General features: G+C 51.6%; 1 protein-coding gene across 2 annotated transcripts; it reads right to left on the reverse strand.

Annotated features, from left to right (window-relative positions):
* Positions 1–576: 576 nt before the first annotated feature.
* LOC120692838 (alanine--glyoxylate aminotransferase 2 homolog 3, mitochondrial-like) lies at positions 577–3,535 on the reverse strand. 2 transcript variants are annotated; one of them, XM_039976233.1, is made up of 9 exons: positions 3,191–3,535; positions 2,572–2,802; positions 2,312–2,482; positions 2,084–2,227; positions 1,824–2,003; positions 1,473–1,698; positions 1,235–1,348; positions 1,054–1,140; positions 577–965 (listed from the first exon to the last, which is right to left on the reverse strand). In XM_039976233.1, exons 1-9 carry the CDS (start codon positions 3,386–3,388, stop codon positions 922–924), a joined length of 1,395 nt encoding a protein of 464 aa, XP_039832167.1. In that variant the 5' UTR covers positions 3,389–3,535; the 3' UTR covers positions 577–921. The 2 variants fall into 2 exon arrangements, with proteins under 2 accessions (XP_039832167.1, XP_039832168.1); XM_039976234.1 differs by having other exon boundaries at positions 2,084–2,189; positions 3,191–3,527.
* Positions 3,536–20,537: the final 17,002 nt, after the last annotated feature.

Raw genomic sequence — 20,537 nt, forward strand, 5'->3', positions numbered from 1 at the left:
TTTTATATAACACTGTTGACTTTTTTCTTCAACTTTGACCAATATTATTTAATTAATCAGTTAGCTAAATGAAGTGAAATGAGTACCTTTACGTCTATTATCAAGAGTCTCTTGAATCTAACTTGAAGATTTTGCTATTTGCATAAATATTTGTAGAAAAGGCAAATAGTCAAATAAAGAAAAAAAGTCAATGGTGTCATATATTTAAAAACGGAGGGAGTATATTTTTTATAGATACTTGCCGTAAAAGTGACACGTGGAAGTTCTTGTCACATCCAGTGGGCTCCTATTCGTGACATGGAAATATATTGTACTCCACTTTAGTTTTCGTCTTTTCGACATGGGCATATACCCAGGAGTACTTGGGACTTAAGTGACGCACTTAACGAGGTTAAAACTTAATATATATTCTAATAAATTAGGGTCTTATGTTAGATTGTGTGTCGATTTCAAAATACTACTTACATTTTATTTAACTCTAATAATGTTATTATTGGAAAAGCCACATCGATGCCTAGCTTGCCATCACCCACCTGGCCTAGTTAACAAGTACGGAAAATTATTGCCTCACGAAAATGGAACTCAAAACTAGTCCATAGTTTCAAGTGATGACTGATAGGAAGTTCCAACTGGGCCACCCAATATTCCTGGCACGTTACATGGCAAACGTATATAAAATGGTGGTAACCAAGACAACCTCGTCTTCTTCCTTTGGTTCATGAATCTCCGTTTCATGATTCCATATTTTTTCTCCAGGAATTACATACTGTCGATTTCATAATGGAGATAGTCAGATAGGCTGCAATTTCAGTTACTCCAGGTAAACTCAGATACAGCTAGCTGCCAAACGTTTGCAAGGATTGCTTCCATATGTACACCAACCAACACCATCTTTGCAACGTCTGCGCCAGCAGTTAGCGCTCAGAGTTTCGACAGCGCAATGTCCATCACTTCAACGAAGAAGTCTGCATGCAGAGATTAAAAGCGATTAGCCCAAATGCTATTAGATAATTAAACTAGTGTTAAGGATTGTTACCGAGCAGATTAACGTACCAGCATCTTCCTTGCTGAAGCACAGAGGGGGTGTGATCCTGAAGACGTTCCCATAGAACCCGCCTTTCCCTACCAAGACGCCCATATCTGAACACAGGAAGTGGCAGCGTTTCATGTTAGAGAACTCTATTCGATCTCGGCGTTAAAGGATTTCTACTGCTCAAGAAACAAGAAGAGGTACCTTTCATGTGTTCCATGGCGTTGCAGATCTCCTCTCTGGCCGGCGTCTTGAGCTGGCGGTCGGTCACGAGCTCGACGCCGAGCATGAAGCCCGTCCCCCTCACGTCGCCGATGACTGCAAGAACACAAAGGGGACCGATTGAGCGGGATCGTTGTCAGAAAGATAGATAGAAGCTCTCGAATTCTCCACGGAACATCTCGCTCGAGCTCGACCGGTCCGACGGAGATGCGAGCCTCACTTTCGTGCTTCTCCTGGAGGCCACGGAGGCGGTCCTTGAGGTAGGAGCCGATGACGAAGGCGTTCTCCTGGAGCCTCTCCTTCTCGAGCACCTTGAGCACGGCGAGCCCGCCCGCGGTGCACAGCGGGTTGCCGCCGAAAGTGTTGAAGTAGCAGCGGCGGGTCAGCACCTGCGCGATCTCCGGCGTCGTCACCACGGCGCCCAGGGGGATGCCGTTGCCGATGCCCTGGAGAACATTATTGGGTTGGGCAGGCACGTCGTCGTCAGGTTCAGAGCGCAAGCCGCTGGGCAAGGAAACAAAGCAGGAGGAAAACTAACTAAAGATGAGGTGCCACTGCCAGGGCCCTGTACCTTGGCCATGGTCACAATGTCGGGGACGACGCCGTGGGTCTCGAACCCCCAGAAGTGGCTGCCGACGCGAGCGAACCCCGCCTGGACCTCGTCGGCGATGCAGAGCCCGCCGGCCTTCCGGACCTTCTCGTACGCCAGCGGCAGGTACCCCGGCGACACCTCCACGATCCCACCGACACCCTGCACTCACAAGCAAATAGCTTCATCTATTAGCTTCAACTTGCTCCTCGTGCGCCAGCGGCCGCGTCAGTGTAGCGCACCTGGATGGCTTCGGATATGAAGCCGGCGACCTGGCCGGTGGTGCCGAACTCGATGATCTCCTGCACGTCGCGCGCGTACTTCTCGGCGTCGGAGCCGAAGGCGCCTCTGTAGGGGTCCGGGTTCACGGCGTGGTGCACGCCGCTCTTCAACACCGCAGGTCATCAAAAAAAAAATCAGAGAACGGCTTCCATTTCAGCACAGATTCAGTAGTACAGAACCGCAGGTACCTGGACGACGTTGAACTTCCAGTTCTTCTGCGCGGTGGCGCCCATGGTGCCGGCCGCGTTCCCGTGGTAGGAGTTGCGGAGGGATATGATGTCGTGGGAGCCGGTGTACAGCCGCGCCATCAGGATGGCGAGCTCGTTCGCCTCCGTGCCGGAGTTGGTGAAGAACACGACCTGCGTGGGCATGCCGAGAACAAAACGGCATCATCAGGAAACGAGAGCGGCGTCGGCGCAGGACAGGACGCCAGCAGTCGCGTGCGCACCTTGAGGTCGCCGGGCAGCTTGGAGGCCAGCGCCTCGGCGAAGTCGGCGATGGCGTGGTTGAGGTAGAGCACAGTGGAGTGCTGCAGGCGCCTGGCCTGCGCGGTGATCGCGTCCACGACGTCGGGGTGGCAGTGCCCGCAGCACACGGTGGCGATGCCGGCGAACGCGTCGAGGTAGCGCCGCCCGTGCTCGTCGTACAGGTACTGCCTCTTCCCCTCCACGATGTTCAGCTGCAACGTCGCAACACAACACAGCAACCTGGTTAGCATTCTGCCAAGGCTGGCTAGGCTATACCACAACAAGCCATTTTTCCCCTTGATTTTTTTTGTCGTCCAATGGGATCTTAATCCAGCCCCCAACCGTCTAAATATTTCTTCTTCATACTGTACACTTCTTTTTGCAAACCGAGTAGACAAGGGAGAATGTCGCCAAAGTTTGAAATTTGAATCGAGGGTCAAGAAAAAAAGAAAGGGAAAAGCCCAACCATCAGGAAACCGAGGAATTCTCGAATGCCACAAAAAAAATGCTAGTTTCTATTGCCGCAGGAATCAAGAACTGGCCGCCGGCATGGTGGCCGCAGATGGATAGATCTTCCTGGGATGGGATCGATCGACGTACAGGCTTGGAGTAGAAGTGGAACAGCGACGGGCTGAGGTACTCGGCGCGCTTGCGGGCGATCTCGGCGGCGCTCGGCCCGTCGTAGGGCAGCGGCACGTGGTCGAACGCCGGCATTCTCGGGGCGGCGGCGGCCGTCTCGGCCGCCGCGGCGAGGCGGGAGAACCTCCGCACCAAGTTCCCCGCCCCCTGCCGCATCATCGCCACGCGCCTGCGTCTATCCGCAGAACAATCCGACGAAATTATCGGATGATTCCTCCTCTCCTCCTCAAATGACGTCGGCTAATCGCGATTGGTTTTTCCCACTTGGGGCGCAGGAAGAGGGGAGAGGAGGCGTGGGATGGGCGTGATTTAGGAGGAGGACGGGAGGGGTTTATATCGCCGCGCAACAAACTGCAAAGCAACGCTGCGAAAAAAAAAATTGGCGTGCCAATACCTGCGGCCGACCAATGGCCAGCTGCCACGTCGACACGTTTCGAAAAAATTTGAGCCCGGTCTCGAATCTCAGGCGTGTAATCCGTTACGGATTTGCGAAATCATGATTCATGAGCAGCATGCGACAGTGATTCCAAGAATCTGAATTCAGGAGATGTTAGGGAATTTATGGGCAATGCATGCACAGCTGGCCCCAAGAATCTGGAATTTTTCCATTTCCTTTTCCGGGTGGTAACGGCGCGTTACCGTCGTGCTCGAGCGGAAAGAACAGGTGACGGTGCTCCAATTTTACCTGCGGGTCTCTAGTGATATCCCCAACCAATGGTTCATTGCACCTGGACGGAGTGGTGTGTTTGGCACCGTCCCAACTCTGCTCCGCTCCGCTGGTTGCTCCTCCCGGCCGCTCTTGCTTCCAAAAAAAAAAACGTCTGGTGGCACTCCACGGAGGCTCCAGCTCCGGGCAACGACAGTGCCGGACGCTCCACGGAGCACCAGCGGCCGTGAATCAAGCTCCGGCACCGCAAATCAACCATTGGCAACTTAGAACCGACCTCCACCGGCCGCGAATCAGGTGAGAATCGAACTTGGAATTGCCGTTTGGTAGCGCTTAACTGATTCTCGCGCGGAGCGGAGCCGCGGGAGCAGTAGCCAATCGGTAGCTTCTGTTTGCATTGGTCGATGGCGAATCCTAGAAGAACATTCATTCAGGCTGATTAATTGGGAATACACCTTCCATTTTAAATAAGAGGCTTGATACGGTGCTTGAGAGGAACCACTGGTTCCTCCCTCCGCAAATTATCTGGAGTGTTGATTTAATCGGGAGTGTTTTATTTTAATTGAGGGCAGTTTAGTCACTTTATCCGGTACAAATACATTTCGTTCTTCTCCTAACCCACGGTGACCACCTGGCCTGGGCCTTTCGCGACGGTGGCGGCGGCCTGCGTGTGGCCTTTCCCCGACGTTGGTAGTATGCACCCGGCCATTCCCCGGCGGCCACCTGCGCGCAGCTCTTCCCAGGGGCGGCGGCCTGTGCGCGGCCTTTACTCGACAGTGGCAGCGAGCAGTGCGCGACCCTCCCTCGACCGTCCCACCCGTAGTGGTGTTACATTAAAATTCAGGCTACGGAATCAAACAACACGAACACAATCGCGGAGTGTTGAGATCATTCTAACCCACCTAACGAATCGAATTCTAACTCTTTGTCATCACAATTCACAAGTCACAACCCCAGGGACATGCGGCAGCAGGGCCTGGCCGGCGCCGGCATTGGCACAGTCCATCGTTTTTATTCTCCAAAGTGATTTATATTGTTTAATGATAAAAAGGTATGAAAAGTACTAAAATACCCTTAAGATCATTTCCATATGTGGTTTCTGGCCCACAAAATAATAGTTCATGGTCCACATATTTAGTTCTTCATAACTGGTTCCTCCCACTTTTTAACCATTGGATGTGGATCCCTCAATGACTCATAAAATCTCTAAGCACAGTAAAATTTCTCTTTAAATAATTTTTTAAAACAGGTTTTAGAATTATAGGGATTCAAGACATATTTTAACTGGATTGGCATATAGCTTAGGCTCCTACAGCCAGAGGTGACGTCACGTGTAAAAATTTTTTAACTACTAACTAAGCTTAAAATTATCATATAATTCTGAGAAGTTATTCCGGTCCTGAAGGAGTGCACCATGGTCAATTTGGAATTGGCTTCACCCCTTGCTACAGCGTCTTTCTAGACTCCTAGGTGAACATATGGCAGGTGATTTTTTTAGAGTATGGTCAATCCATCTGGTCCCATTGGAATTGGATTTTCTTTCTCCACCTTCAGCTAGCAATGGTGTTTTGTGATTGTAAAATTGCTGATGAGTGTCACGAGCCAAGAATACGCTGTTTACGATTATTTAAATGTGGGTCTCACAAAATAACTATTGTTTTTAACTTTTTTTTCTTTGCTTGAATACTAAGACCCCGTTGCACCCTAATATCCTATGAATTCCACACGTAAAATTGAGTTTAATCTCACATAAAAAAGCCCCTCTCTTTAATAATTCATTTAGAATTTCATGTCCACGTTACATTTATGTTGTTACTGAAAATAAGCAAATCCCAAATTCAACTGTTAGGTCCTTTGCTTGACCTGGAGAACCAACGACTATGACAAGGAACATATTAACTCCTGGTTAGCCAGAAGAACTTGCATCCTTCCTATGTAAAATACGTGTCCATTTGTCTAAAAAAAATACATGTACATCCAGTCATTCGCATTCATGCAGCGCAAACCGAACCCATATCTGTTTTTCAATGCACTTCTTTTAGATGGACTCAAATCAGGCCCTGTTTAGTTCCAAAAATTTTTCTACAGTACCCGTCGCATCGAATCTTCGAACACATGCATGAAGCATTAAATGCAGTTGAAACAAATAACTAATTATACAGTTTAACTGTAAATAACGAGATGAATCTTTTAATCCTAATTAGTCCATGATTGGACATTAATTGTCAAATAACAACAAAATGCTGCAGTACCAAAAACCAAAAAATTTCGCAAACTAAACACACCCTTATTAGTCTCATCACACATAACACATATTCCTCTCAAAATGCAACTGAATCAGGTTGTTTTACTTATGTGTTCCATCGGCCTGCAGTGTATATATGGAGTATGTGTATATATGCTCAGGCACGGGTCCAGAATTTGAGAGTTGGGTATTCAAAAATTCAAAAAATATAACTTTTTTATAGCTCAACTTTCATAAATTGCAATGATAAGTTTCAAAATAAAGACCGAATTTATCACTAGTCCTCTCACCTTGCACTCAAGCTTGATTTCGCTCAGACCTGCTTATGCTTGCTCCTCCATGCCCCACATGAGCACAATTGCTGGAGCGGCGGAGCTGTGGAGGCCCTACCACGCTGGGCGAAGTGGTAGCGCAGCACCCTGGCCTCGTGCTCCACGCCGTGCACGCCTGAGTCCTGGGCCCCTATTTGACTGCGGGGCTGGTCAGGCCTGGTCAGGCCGTTGTCTGCATCCCATGGCCCGACCAGCTACCACGCCCGTGCGGCCGATCGTCTACCCGGTCGCGGAGCCCCTGCTACGGTTCGTCTTCGCGACCGATGAGTCCCTACCTTCATCTGGCCTCATCGATGGCGCCCTTGCCATCAGGATTGCCGATTTGAGGAGCAAGGGTTTCGGTCTTGCGGCTGGGGATTGGAAAATTGAGGGACCGAGGAGGCACACATGCGCTTGGCCAGTCGATCAGGCTGGCTAACTGGATGCCTGACCACTAATGGACCTGTGGGCTGTTGTGAGGAGAGGTGGGATATGTGCTACCATGATTTTCAGCACCAAGCAGAACCTAGAAGTTTAAAATCCTATTATATTATGTAATGTTCTTATTTTTTATTCATATACATATGCTACACTACATATATAAAAAGTTTTGCCAAAAATAATGGGTATTCACTTGGATACCCTTGCTACCACGTACGCCAGCCACTGTATATGCCGATGACACCATTCTCCAGCATATGTCAAGTGAACTAGCTGAAAGGTGCGCGATGGTGCAAATCGGTAAACATGATATTTCTTCCGTTAAGCAAATCAATGGATGACTATTAGACAAATAAGGTCTGACAACGATTAGGGAACACACTGTAATGACCACAGTCAAGCAAATACGTTTAGTTGCGATGAGACGTAACACATTTCAAAAGGTCACATCCCATTTTTGTTTATGTGATGATGCAATCACTACTACAGAATACATCATCGCAAACGCCCCATTACTGCCGGTTTGTTTCGAACCGACGGTGATAGTCTATCACCGCCGGTTCCAAATGAACCCGGCGGTGATGATAACATATCACCGCCGGGTCGTAATATTGTAAGGAATCGGGTGCTCTAGCCTAAGATGGGGAAGGGGTGAATTAGGCACTAATAAAAATTTTGACCTATGGCTCCAACTAGTTTGCACAAAACTTAAACTAAAACAAGCTATCTAGATGTGCAACTAGGTTGTTCTAGTGTGAAACCCCTATCCCAAAAGAGTTATGCTCTCTATAGCCTTTCCTAACAAAAAACTACTCTATGAAAGTAAAGGCACAAAGATTGCAAGTAATAAAAGCGGAAGCTTAAAGAGCGGGATAGGAGATAGCAAACTCTTGACGCGGGTGTTTATCCCGTCGTTCGGTTAGCCATAAAGGCACACCTACATCCACGTTATTGTAGCACTCACTAAGAGTATTGCTACTCGGCCACCAAATCTTTTCCGTGAACACAATCACGGTCACCTTGGCCCCAGGTTCCACTAAGGAGCTTCTCCACAAAGGATGGGGGTCTCCACGTCCCCCGCACAAAGATGTCGTCGCCGCTCCACACCAAGTCGGAGGGTCGATGACGTTGCCGGCGAGCTTCACGCTCCAAGGTGCCGGCACACCAAGCTCTTGTTTTGGTTCACTAGAGAACCACAGCACAAAGGCTCAAGGCCTTGCAATCACACTCACTAAGAGCTAACCTTTACACAACACTCTCAAAGTGTGCTAAGGGCTAAGGATATGATCTTGATGCTTTTGTATGGCTTGGAGATGTTCTTGGGTGTGTGTGGGGGATGTCCAGCAACTCCAGCAAGCTTCAAATGGCCGGGGTGAGGCTTATATATAGGCCACCAAGTCTTTTAGCCGTTGCTCCAACGGTCAGCAAAATTCTGCGTATCACCGGAAGAACCGATGCCTCTGGCTGAGGTAGCATCGGTTCTTCCGGTCACTCATAACCCGAAGTAGCCGTTGAACTCCTGACAGCTGACGCAGTGATCATCGGTTGAACCGATGTTTTGTACCGATGCATCACCGGTTCATCCGGTGCTTAAGAATCTTCTCCTGGGCGCTGACGTCATTGCACCGACGCATTACTCCGATGCACCGTCAGTTGAACCGGTGCTGAAGAATCTTCTCCTGGGCTCTTGACATCGTCTCTGGAACATAGGACGCCCAATGCACTGATGCCCCTTTTTGACCCGTCGGTTCAACCGGTGCCTATAGGCTGACTTGGCTTCGATTCCCTTCTGCACCAGAATTCCATAGCGTCGGTTCTTCCGACTACCATCGGATACACCGATGCCCTTGGCGTCGGTTCTTCCGGTGCTACTGACCGAAGAGCTTTCAGGGCGCTGCCCTGAGACCCGCGTAGGGGCGGCCCTTCGGGCCTTGCTACGCCTATCTTTTCTTTCTCTTTGTCATCACTTGATCCTAAAAGCCTGAGAATGGTCATCTTAACAATCATATTAGTCCAAGTGTTGTGTTGTCATTCGATCACCAAAATCACTTGAAATGGCATAAATGGTGCCATGTTCCTTACAAATATGACCCGGCGGTGATGTGTTCTCCACCTATTTTAATTCTTCTCACCTCTCCCCTCCCTTCATACCACCGCCGCCCCCACAGCACATGGCGGCTCGCCTCCCGCCGCCAGCCCACAGCGCACGCCGCCCCTCTCCCTTCATTCCTTCTCCTCCCTCTCATTCCCCATCTCCTCCCCTCTCCCCTCCTCTCCCTTTCTCTCCCCAGTGGCGGGGAGATCCACGCGCGGCCAGCCGGCCGCCGCGGGAGCTTGACCTCGGGCCTGCGTGGGAGCTCGGTGCGGGACATCCACGCGCGGGAGCTCGACCACGGCCATCGCGGGAGCTTGACTGCGGCCGGCGCAGGAGCTCGGCGCTTGCGGCCAGATCCACGCCGCGGCGGCCGTCACACAGGGCGCCTCCGCCGACCCTTCCCCTTCCCTCTCTGCGGCCGGAGCGGCAAGTGCGGCGGCGGCGGGAGCGGCGAGATCCGGTGCGGTGCCATGCGAATCGGCCTCTGTGAGGTGCGGTGCCCCTCCCCTCCCCTCCTCACGACTGCCCCTAACCTCGCCTCCCCTCTCTTCCCCTGCAGGTAGGGAAGCGGCGAGCACGCAGCGGCGGCACGGAGCAGGGTCCGGGGGCGGCGCGGAGCGGGCCCAGGGCGGCGGCGGCGAGCAGAGTCCACTGCAAGAGGGCTCGTGGGGCGGAGACGGGCTGGGAGTAGCAGGAGGGTCGGCGCCTCCTCTTTGCGGTGGTGGGCAGCGGGCAGCAGGAGGGCCGCTGCCTCCTCTCTGCGGCGGCGGGCGGCGAGCTGCAGGGGACCGCCACTTCCTCTCTGTGTCGGCGGGCAGCGAGCAGCAGGAGGGCTTTTTTTTGTTTTGGGACAGGTTCAACACCGCCGGTTGTGGAACCGGCGGTGATGGCCCTCCTTATCACTGTCGAGTTAAATCCAACACCCCTCAAAACCGGCGTTGATGGCCATTTTGAACCGGCGGTGATGTGGGGCGCTGGAGTAGTGAATGGTGGTTCTATGCATGCTTAATAATATGCAATTATTGATGTGAGCTTCTGGATCAATATGAGTAGATTTGTTACTCCACTATGGACTTGATTTTGTATTTTTCAAACACATACAAACAAACTGGTTCTTAAAATATTGTGCAAATAAAATACACTTGTCTCCTTGATTGTTAACTTCTCTCATAAAGCTTTGGATTGTAATAATAATTCTTCCTTTTTTAAAATTCACATCCTAGTCCCTCTTCAGAAAACAAATGCTGCAGGCAACAAGTTGTTAGCTCAGGGACCGAAGGGGCAACCAGAGGGGGGGGGGTGAATGGGAGCCGATTCAGAAATTCTTGCAAACTGAAAATTCGGCTTAGTCCCAAAGTGCTGAAGAATCTTCTCCTGGGCTCTTGACATCGTCTCTGGAACATAGGACGCCCAATGCACCGATGCCCCTTTTTGACCCGTCGGTTCAACCGGTGCCTATAGGCTGACTTGGCTTCGATTCCCTTCTGCACCAGAATTCCATAGCGTCGGTTCTTCCGACTACCATCGGATGCACCGATGCCCTTGGCGTCGGTTCTTCCGGTGCTACTGACCGAAGAGCTTTCAGGGCGCTGCCCTGAGACCCGCGTAGGGGCGGCCCTTCGGGCCTTGCTACGCCTATCTTTTCTTTCTCTTTGTCATCACTTGATCCTAAAAGCCTGAGAATGGTCATCTTAACAATCATATTAGTCCAAGTGTTGTGTTGTCATTCGATCACCAAACTCACTTGAAATGGCATAAATGGTGCTATGTTCCTTACAAATATGACCCGGCGGTGATGTGTTCTCCACCTATTTTAATTCTTCTCACCTCTCCCCTCCCTTCATACCACCGCCGCCCCAACAGCACATGGCGGCTCGCCTCCCGCCGCCAGCCCACAGCGCACGCCGCCCCTCTCCCTTCATTCCTTCTCCTCCCTCTCATTCCCCATCTCCTCCCCTCTCCCCTCCTCTCCCTTTCTCTCCCCAGTGGCGGGGAGATCCACGCGCGGCCAGCCGGCCGCCGCGGGAGCTCGACCTCGGGCCTGCGTGGGAGCTCGGTGCGGGACATCCACGCGCGGGAGCTCGACCACGGCCATCGCGGGAGCTTGACTGCGGCCGGCGCAGGAGCTCGGCGCTTGCGGCCAGATCCACGCCGCGGCGGCCGTCACACAGGGCGCCTCCGCCGACCCTTCCCCTTCCCTCTCTGCGGCCGGAGTGGCAAGTGCGGCGGCGGCGGGAGCGGCGAGATCCGGTGCGGTGCCATGCGAATTGGCCTCTGTGAGGTGCGGTGCCCCTCCCCTCCCCTCCTCACGACTGCCCTTAACCTCGCCTCCCCTCTCTTCCCCTGCAGGTAGGGAAGCGGCGAGCACGCAGCGGCGGCACGGAGCAGGGTCCGGGGGCGGCGCGGAGCGGGCCCAGGGCGGCGGCGGCGAGCAGAGTCCACTGCAAGAGGGCTCGTGGGGCGGCGACGGGCTGGGAGTAGCAGGAGGGTCGGTGCCTCCTCTCTGCGGTGGTGGGCAGCGGGCAGCAGGAGGGCCGCTGCCTCCTCTCTGCGGCGGCGGGCGGCGAGCAGCAGGGGACCGCCACTTCCTCTCTGCGTCGGCGGGCAGCGAGCAGCAGGAGGGCTTTTTTTTTGTTTTGGGACAGGTTCAACACCGCCGGTTGTGGAACCGGCGGTGATGGCCCTCCTTATCACTGTCGAGTTAAATCCAACACCCCTCAAAACCGGCGTTGATGGCCATTTTGAACCGGCGGTGATGAGGGGCGCTGGAGTAGTGAATGGTGGTTCTATGCATGCTTAATAATATGCAATTATTGATGTGAGCTTCTGGATCAATATGAGTAGATTTGTTACTCCACTATGGACTTGATTTTGTATTTTTCAAACACATACAAACAAACTGGTTCTTAAAATATTGTGCAAATAAAATACACTTGTCTCCTTGATTGTTAACTTCTCTCATAAAGCTTTGGATTGTAATAATAATTCTTCCTTTTTTAAAATTCACATCCTAGTCCCTCTTCAGAAAACAAATGCTGCAGGCAACAAGTTGTTAGCTCAGGGACCGAAGGGGCAACCAGAGGGGGGGGGTGAATGGGAGCCGATTCAGAAATTCTTGCAAACTGAAACTTCGGCTTAGTCCCAAAGTGCTGAAGAATCTTCTCCTGGGCTCTTGACATCGTCTCTGGAACATAGGACGCCCAATGCACCGATGCCCCTTTTTGACCCGTCGGTTCAACCGGTGCCTATAGGCTGACTTGGCTTCGATTCCCTTCTGCACCAGAATTCCATAGCGTCGGTTCTTCCGACTACCATCGGATGCACCGATGCCCTTGGCGTCGGTTCTTCCGGTGCTACTGACCGAAGAGCTTTCAGGGCGATGCCCTGAGACCCGCGTAGGGGCGGCCCTTCGGGCCTTGCTACGCCTATCTTTTCTTTCTCTTTGTCATCACTTGATCCTAAAAGCCTGAGAATGGTCATCTTAACAATCATATTAGTCCAAGTGTTGTGTTGTCATTCGATCACCAAAATCACTTGAAATGGCATAAATGGTGCTATGTTCCTTACAAATATGACCCGGCGGTGATGTGTTCTCCACCTATTTTAATTCTTCTCACCTCTCCCCTCCCTTCATACCACCGCCGCCCCCACAGCACATGGCGGCTCGCCTCCCGCCGCCAGCCCACAGCGCACGCTGCCCCTCTCCCTTCATTCCTTCTCCTCCCTCTCATTCCCCATCTCCTCCCCTATCCCCTCCTCTCCCTTTCTCTCCCCAGTGGCGGGGAGATCCACGCGCGGCCAGCCGGCCGCCGCGGGAGCTCGACCTCGGGCCTGCGTGGGAGCTCGGTGCGGGACATCCACGCGCGGGAGCTCGACCACGGCCATCGCGGGAGCTTGACTGCGGCCGGCGCAGGAGCTCGGCACTTGCGGCCAGATCCACGCCGCGGCGGCCGTCACACAGGGCGCCTCCGCCGACCCTTCCCCTTCCCTCTCTGCGGCCGGAGCGGCAAGTGCGGCGGCGGCGGGAGCGGCGAGATCCGGTGCGGTGCCATGCGAATCGGCCTCTGTGAGGTGCGGTGCCCCTCCCCTCCCCTCCTCACGACTGCCCCTAACCTCCCCTCCCCTCTCTTCCCCTGCAGGTAGGGAAGCGGCGAGCACGCAGCGGCGGCACGGAGCAGGGTCCGGGGGCGGCGCGGAGCAGGCCCAGGGCGGCGGCGGCGAGCAGAGTCCACTGCAAGAGATCTCGTGGGGCGGCGACGGGCTGGGAGTAGCAGGAGGGTCGGCGCCTCCTCTCTGCGGTGGTGGGCAGCGAGCAGCAGGAGGGCCGCCGCCTCCTCTCTGCGGCGGCGGGCGGAGAGCAGCAGGGGACCGCCACTTCCTCTCTGCGTCGGCGGGCAGCGAGCAGCAGGAGGGCTTTTTTTTTTGTTTTGGGACAGGTTCAACACCGCCGGTTGTGGAACCGGCGGTGATGGCCCTCCTTATCACTGTCGAGTTAAATCCAACACCCCTCAAAACCGGCGTTGATGGCCATTTTGAACCGGCGGTGATGAGGGGCGCTGGAGTAGTGAATGGTGGTTCTATGCATGCTTAATAATATGCAATTATTGATGTGAGCTTCTGGATCAATATGAGTAGATTTGTTACTCCACTATGGACTTGATTTTGTATTTTTCAAACACATACAAACAAACTGGTTCTTAAAATATTGTGCAAATAAAATACACTTGTCTCCTTGATTGTTAACTTCTCTCATAAAGCTTTGGATTGTAATAATAATTCTTCCTTTTTTAAAATTCACATCCTGGTCCCTCTTCAGAAAACAAATGCTGCAGGCAACAAGTTGTTAGCTCAGGGACCGAAGGGGCAACCAGAGGGGGGTGAATGGGAGCCGATTCAGAAATTCTTGCAAACTGAAACTTCGGCTTAGTCCCAAAGTGCACACCCAACCCTAGAGTCCTAGGCACAGTGTGGAGTAGCTATGGAGGAGCTATACCAACACAAGAAAGCCCTAGGAACACAAGCAAACCAACACGAAAGCAAACAGCGAAAAGAGGCAGCAGAAAATACGAAGGTATACTCACCGGTTAAACCGACATGCACAAGGGCACCTCGTTGGTTTAACCGACGTGCAGAGCCTACAGCAGTGAAAACACCCACACCGGTTAAACCGACGCTACGGTTTAAACTGCGTCGGTTCAACCGGTGATAGAGCACCAGATGATCCGACAAAATCGATCATGAGCGCCGGTGTGGTTGTCCAGAGGGACACCAAAACTCAATCTAAAGCACCGATTAAACCGATGCTAGCAAAACCGAAACACCGGTGCAGTTGTCCAGAGACTTTGCAACACGAATCAAATAAACACCGATTGAACCGATGATAGAAGACTTCTATACACCGGTGCAACAAGCAGAACACCAAAACCCTAACACTCGAACTCTTACTCACTGGTTGAATCGATGCACCATGTTCAAAACGTCGGTTTAACCGGAGATAGGTAAAAACTCAGCCCGACGCAAAAACCCTGTTTTCAGCCTGCGCCTTGTCAAGAATTCGATGTTCGAGGGATCAAATCAAGTCCACATCTTACCAAATTTTGGGGGCATGATCACAAAGGACTTGTGAACACATCCATGGAAGGAATCGACGAATCACTCCATGGTTTGAGAGGAATCGAGGAAAAACCGAGCTAGAACGGGATTTTCTCAAGAACGTGAAAACTTCAAGAACTTCGATCCTAAAAGGCTCATGATTCCTAGAGATTTTGCACTAGGCAAGAGGGATTAGAATCACTTCAAAGAGCTCAAAGAACCATCACGATCTCATGCATAAGAATCGACAAAGGAAAATCGAATTCATCCAAAAGTAAGCACAAAGCGTACGAGATTGAAATGAATTCAAAACCCCGGAGGGCACAAGGAGGATTGGGCCTCCTTTCCCACACAATCTCAGTACAAAGTCTTCAAGAATCCATCCCTAAAATCCTAAGCCTAGAGAGGAAGGAGGGAGGAGGAAGAGAAGAACAGAGGAGGCGACTGGGAGGGAGGCGGCGGCTTGCTGTCCAGATGCCCAGAAAAAGAGAGAGAGAGCGGGGGGTGAGGGGGTTTTTAACCCCAACAACTCTCAACCCCAAAAGACTAAACTACCCCTAGACTTAATTAAATACTAGAAAGCTCGTAGGGGCAAAACCGGAAAAAGATACAAGGACTCATCCGACGGTCGAGGTTCTTTCTTCGAGTCAAAGTCTTCTCCGTGATGCCGCCACGTGGATGAAGCTCCGGTCCGCTGTTTTGGAGGGTCCGCGAAACCCAGGTAGGTGGCCGGTTTTGAGAAAACCGCCAAAACTCCACGCACGGGAAGATTCCCGCCTCCACGCCGTGGCCCTAGACGTCGTTCCTGCCTCACCCTTCTGACGGCCCTAGACGCCGCCCGACACCCGTCACCTCTTCGCCCGCAGCAAAGCCCTAGACGCCGTCGACGCCCGTCGCTTCCGTCAGTCCCGAGACCGACACCCGTTGTCACAGAACAGTCCAAATAATACCAATCAAGTGCAATAATTAACACTTAAACTCAAACCAAAATTACTGCACTCAACCAGTACACTCAGACCGCTTGCTGTAACCAGGATCGATTACACAGGAACTCTCACCAAAAGACAAGCACAGATGATTACCGGCAACAAAAGCGTTCAAAGCCATTTACAACCCGAGTTAAACAGAAGCACCAACTTAAACTACAACAAGCGTTTACAAGCTAGTTTTACAATTCAAACCTCAAAGTTCAAATGCAGCGGAAAGTAATTTAGAGTTTAAAACAAGCTTCAAAATACACTACGATAACCAACGTCGCAGACAAAGACGAGCTTCACACCTTGCCCACTGATGTGAGGCTCACCTGCCCGAACTTCATGGAGAAGACGGGACCCACTCGACCGACCAACCCGGAGGAAGTGGTTGACCGATCCACGAGGCGCAGATCTTCTCGGAGTCCTCCGAAACGCATCCTGCTAAAATATATGGCAACAACAAGCCTGAGTATTCTAATACTCAGCAAGGCTTACCCGACTATTGGTATATACTTAGCCGACTCCTAGACATGCAAAACTGTTTGGCTCTGGAGTTATTTTGCTGAAAAGCTACTAACAGTGAATCCTTAATTTCAGTATTTTAGCTCAAGGTTATTATACAATTACCAACTAGGTTTGCACCAACATCTAGAGCACGCATGGTTGATCACATTATCTTTTCAGAGTACCACGGCAAACATTCTCAGTTCAATCTCATTCCACTTCTTTACTACGATGTGACGAAGTGACCAAGGTTCTCTTAACCGAGAGAGATGGCGAATCGATCCGATTTAACCTTGCAAGGTGGACCTAACACACACATCACATATAGGCCCCGTCGGACCCTACGTGGCAACCCTTCACATCTGCACACCGAATAACCGAACTGCCCTGCGACTCGGGACTGCTAGCCCCACCGATACTAACGAAGGGTCAGCCATGAGTTTGTATACTAGCTCCACTGGTGAAGACAGTATCAAGTCCGCCTACCGGTGCACATATGGTACTGAGCTTACCGGTTTCGACTACCTCCTACTTCCGGCATGCGGTTAGTACTGTTCAAACTCGGTCAGCACGACCAACAATGGTACAGTCCTTAATCGACACAGGCAGAGGCTTACTTTCCATTCATTCCATATCCATAACCAAATCCATCTCCGCCCGGTCTCCATTTTTCCTTTCTTCTTCTCAAGGATTCATTCCCCAGAAACTTTTCCATAAGTAACAAGACATATATCTCGCGAGTGACAGGAATCACTCGACTTCTACCGAATCCTATTTAAGCATTGCAGTACTAACGACCTGTATACTAGTAGAGACACTGGGTAGCCAAGATTATGCATCTATGGTTTCAATCAAATCCTTGAATGTAAATGCACAATACTTTAAATATAACATGGAGTAATTAAAATAAGGGTCATGCTCCGGGGCTTGCCTTGCAGGTCAGCGGGGTTAGCGGCTTCTTCGGGAGCGCGCTCAGCGGTGTCCTCCTGCTACTCTCCTGCCTGCGGCTCCTGGATCGGCTCAGCAACCAACTCGTAGACGGCTTTGCTCGTGACGTCTAAACATATCAAAATGATACCATGCAAGAATTAAAATGGTGCAATGAAATGATGCAAGTGCTCATGATGAAATGACAACACCGAAAGAAAGATTATTTGGCAGCACAAAAAGGAAAACTGCGGTTAGGAGCGAAACACGCGCAGGAACATGCATGAATAAATCACAAAACTTTACTATCATGAAAATACATTGATAACACATGCAAGAAAAATTTATTAACAATTATTGAGAAAACAAAAAACATTTACTTTGCTACTAGTTATAATAAATCGAGCATAAATGGATTTGCAACACACGCAAAGCTTTTACCCATGGAAATTTTTCAGTGAACTACATGTGCCACGAGTAAGCTACTGCATAAATTTCATAATTTTTAGAGCAATGGAACAACCGACATTAATTAAACTAGCTTAAACACAACCCAAAATTTTTAGCAGGGCAAAAGTGACATTTCCCAAGCACCAGTATTTTTCTTCTGAAGATCTTGATTTTAGAAATCTAAAAAAATTTATTTCGTATTTTTCTCATTTTTCTCCATTTTTCTACAAATTACCAAACTTTCAGCCAAAAAAAATAAATAAACATGGAAAACAAAATGTAAAAGAGGGGGGCTGACGACTGGGCCCCACCCGTCAGGGAGCCCAGCCCGCCCCCTCCCTCCCCTGCTTTGCTCGCCCGGCGCACGGCCAGGCCACCCCGCGGCAGCGGCGTGCCTTGCCGGCGAGGGCCGGCCGGCGGCGCGGCGACACTGGCCCGCGGCCAGGGCGGAGCGAGGATGCGGGGCGCGCGCGGGGCAAAGCACAGGGGCGCGCGGAGCAGAGCGGTGGCGGCGCGGGGGCGCGGCGGTCCGGCCCGGCCGTGGCCGGCAGGCGGCGGAGGCGGGGCGCTCACGCGGCTAGGGGCCCAGGCAACCCCCGAGAGCGAGGCGGCGTCGCGCGAGGCCGCGCAGAGGCGACCCGTGGCGGGCCCAGCGGCGGCCATGGTGGAGTGGCGACGTTCCAGAGGTGGCGGCCGCGGAATCCGAAGGGGAAAAGGTCGGGGAGAAGGAGGAGAAGGCAAGGAACCTCACCGTGCACTCGAATCAAGCTAAGGAGGGCCGGGAGAGAGAGCTCGATGAGGGGGCGAAGCTTCAGGCGGCAACAATGGCGGCCGCGGTGGTCTGGACGCCGATTTGGCCGGGGAGCGGCTCAATCGAGCTCGAGAAGGGGTGGTGGAGCTTCGGGGCGAGGCTAGGGAGGTCGGGGCGCGGAGGATTGAAACGGAGTGGCGAGGTTCGGCTGGAGGGACGTCGACGGCGAGCTCTGCTCGTCTCGGCTCCACGCGAGCGCGAGGAAGGAGAAGGAGACAGGAAAGAGAAGCATCCAGGCTCGTGAGCGGATAAGGGCGACGCAGTGCGAAGGGCGAGGATCGCCGGCGGTCGTCGCGGTATGGGCGCCGAACACAGTGACGAACAGGGAATCAACAGTGGAGTTTCAACGAATTTTGACCCAACTTTAACCAGCCGAAACTCAAATTTCCGTATAGGAACTTGAAATTTGGCCAAAATAAAGGTTGTAGAGGAGGAAAAGATCTACAACTTTGCTTTTGGGCGAAAGTTGATTTGGAGCTCGGATTAGGGAGAAAAACGAGATCGAACGTGGCTAAGTCGAAAGTTACTATGCGAACTCGATTATCGCTAATGACAGTGATTAACCCTGATTAGCAATTAAACACATGATTAGCACCAAAAGATTAACACCGGGTGTTACACCCGTGCCTCCACGACTTGGCGTCTTCAACCGCCGTCCGCCTCCTTGGTTTTGTGGCGCAAACCAAGAAACCCGCCTTCCATCGCCGCTTGCGCCCTCGATCCAGGAGTGGACGCCACAGCCGCCGCCCGGCACGAGCTCCGGTCCCAGCTGCCCTTCACCGCCGTCCACCGCACGGTCCATCGGCCACAGCACCTCCACTGCAGCTCACCGTCGACACTTGACGCCCGTGTACCTGCAATCCAAAGACCAAGCACACGATCACACCGCACGGTTGACAATTCGCTCATCACAAGCAGGATAGAGTACTCTCATTCCTCATTAGCATTATTGGTTCAGGGGGTGGTGCATTATTTGGTTCTGGCGTCAGGACTCAAGAGTAGTGTCTAGTGTGTGCTTGCTTCCTAGTTGACTTCACTACAATATGAAGTCCTTTATCTGATGACAGAGTAGCTGGTAAGCATTCTTTGTATAATCTTTCCTTGGAGATGTGATCAAGAAAACAACCACATTGCTTGCTCAGACATCACTAGCCTTTTCCTAACATGTCAGTTTGCATCACTAGTCACAAACACACCCACACCCACACCCACACACACACCACTTCCCTTCCTCCCACTCTCAGACCCTGGCATAGAACCAAAGTACATTGAATGTGGACGCAATACACATTATATGCATCCCGTTCATCTAAGGCAAAAGGCAATGCTCATAAGCTAGGCTTATCACCTACTACTAAAGCCAGGATCGTCACGTCATCATCGGTCATCGACACCTCCATAATCATATCAAATATATCTAGGCGCGGCGAGACGACAGCAGAACCGGGCAGCAGCTGCACCCGTGTCTACCGTCTAGTCGCCGTCTTCCATTTCCCTTTCCTTGGACGCTGTCCGACCCAGTACTACTTGATGAGCTAAGATAAGTTATTAGAAAGAGAAGGCCACATCAATTGGGTATTTGGCCGGCTTGTGCTGTCCACGGCGCCGCTGCGTATAGATGATTAGCAGATCTGAACGCCGCTTTAAGCCGGCGTCAGTTGATGGTGACAATCAAGGAGCAAGTTTAATCAGCATGCTGTCAGCCTGTCAGGTGTGTGGGTGATTAATCTTTTTTTAGGAGCAAGTTTAATCAGCACGCTGTCAGGTGTGTGTGTGATTAATCTTCTTTTTTTCTCCTGCTCCTCGTAGTAGGCCGTGATGATAAGGACGCACTAGCGCAAAGTTAGCGTGGCCATTTATTTAGCATGTATGTGCGTGATGATGCGGAGGTGTTTACTTGGGTTAGTCGACAGGGGATTGGTGCTTGTTGGCAAATGTCGATCGAGCAGGGAGAGATCAGTACTGACAAGCTGATGATCAAGGAGGTTTGGTGGTACGGTGCTCCTCGCTTTCTTTCGTGGTCATCAGTTGTTGGTGAAGGAGATGGGATCCTAATGTTAGGCCAGGATGGGATGGGATCACTCATTCTCAACAAATGGAAGCACGGCGTAGGGGCTCCTGATGAGGATCTCCACATACTAACGCAAAGCGCCAATTACATATGATTAAAGTGGCAGTGCAAGAGCTGGGACATTTCCGATCAAACTTTTGGCAACGGTACTGGTTGAGATGAGCTAGTTAGATGTTCTGATCGTTACGAATAAAGATATCTGTTGAATCCGAAACGTCAA

Source organism: Panicum virgatum, chromosome 9N (genome assembly GCF_016808335.1).
Source record: "Panicum virgatum strain AP13 chromosome 9N, P.virgatum_v5, whole genome shotgun sequence".
NCBI lineage: Eukaryota > Viridiplantae > Streptophyta > Magnoliopsida > Poales > Poaceae > Panicum > Panicum virgatum.

What these genes read in the sequence shown, in the direction of transcription:
- LOC120692838 (XM_039976233.1), bottom strand. Translation starts at nt 3,388, where the DNA reads ATGATGCGGCAGGGGGCGGGGAACTTGGTGCGGAGGTTCTCCCGCCTC. An exon ending in ACATTGTGACCATGGCCAAG is followed by an intron (nt 1,699 to 1,823) that starts GTACAGGGCCCT and finishes AATGTTCTCCAG; the next exon opens with GGCATCGGCAACGGCATCCC. An exon ending in CGCCATGGAACACATGAAAG is followed by an intron (nt 1,141 to 1,234) that starts GTACCTCTTCTT and finishes TCCTGTGTTCAG; the next exon opens with ATATGGGCGTCTTGGTAGGG.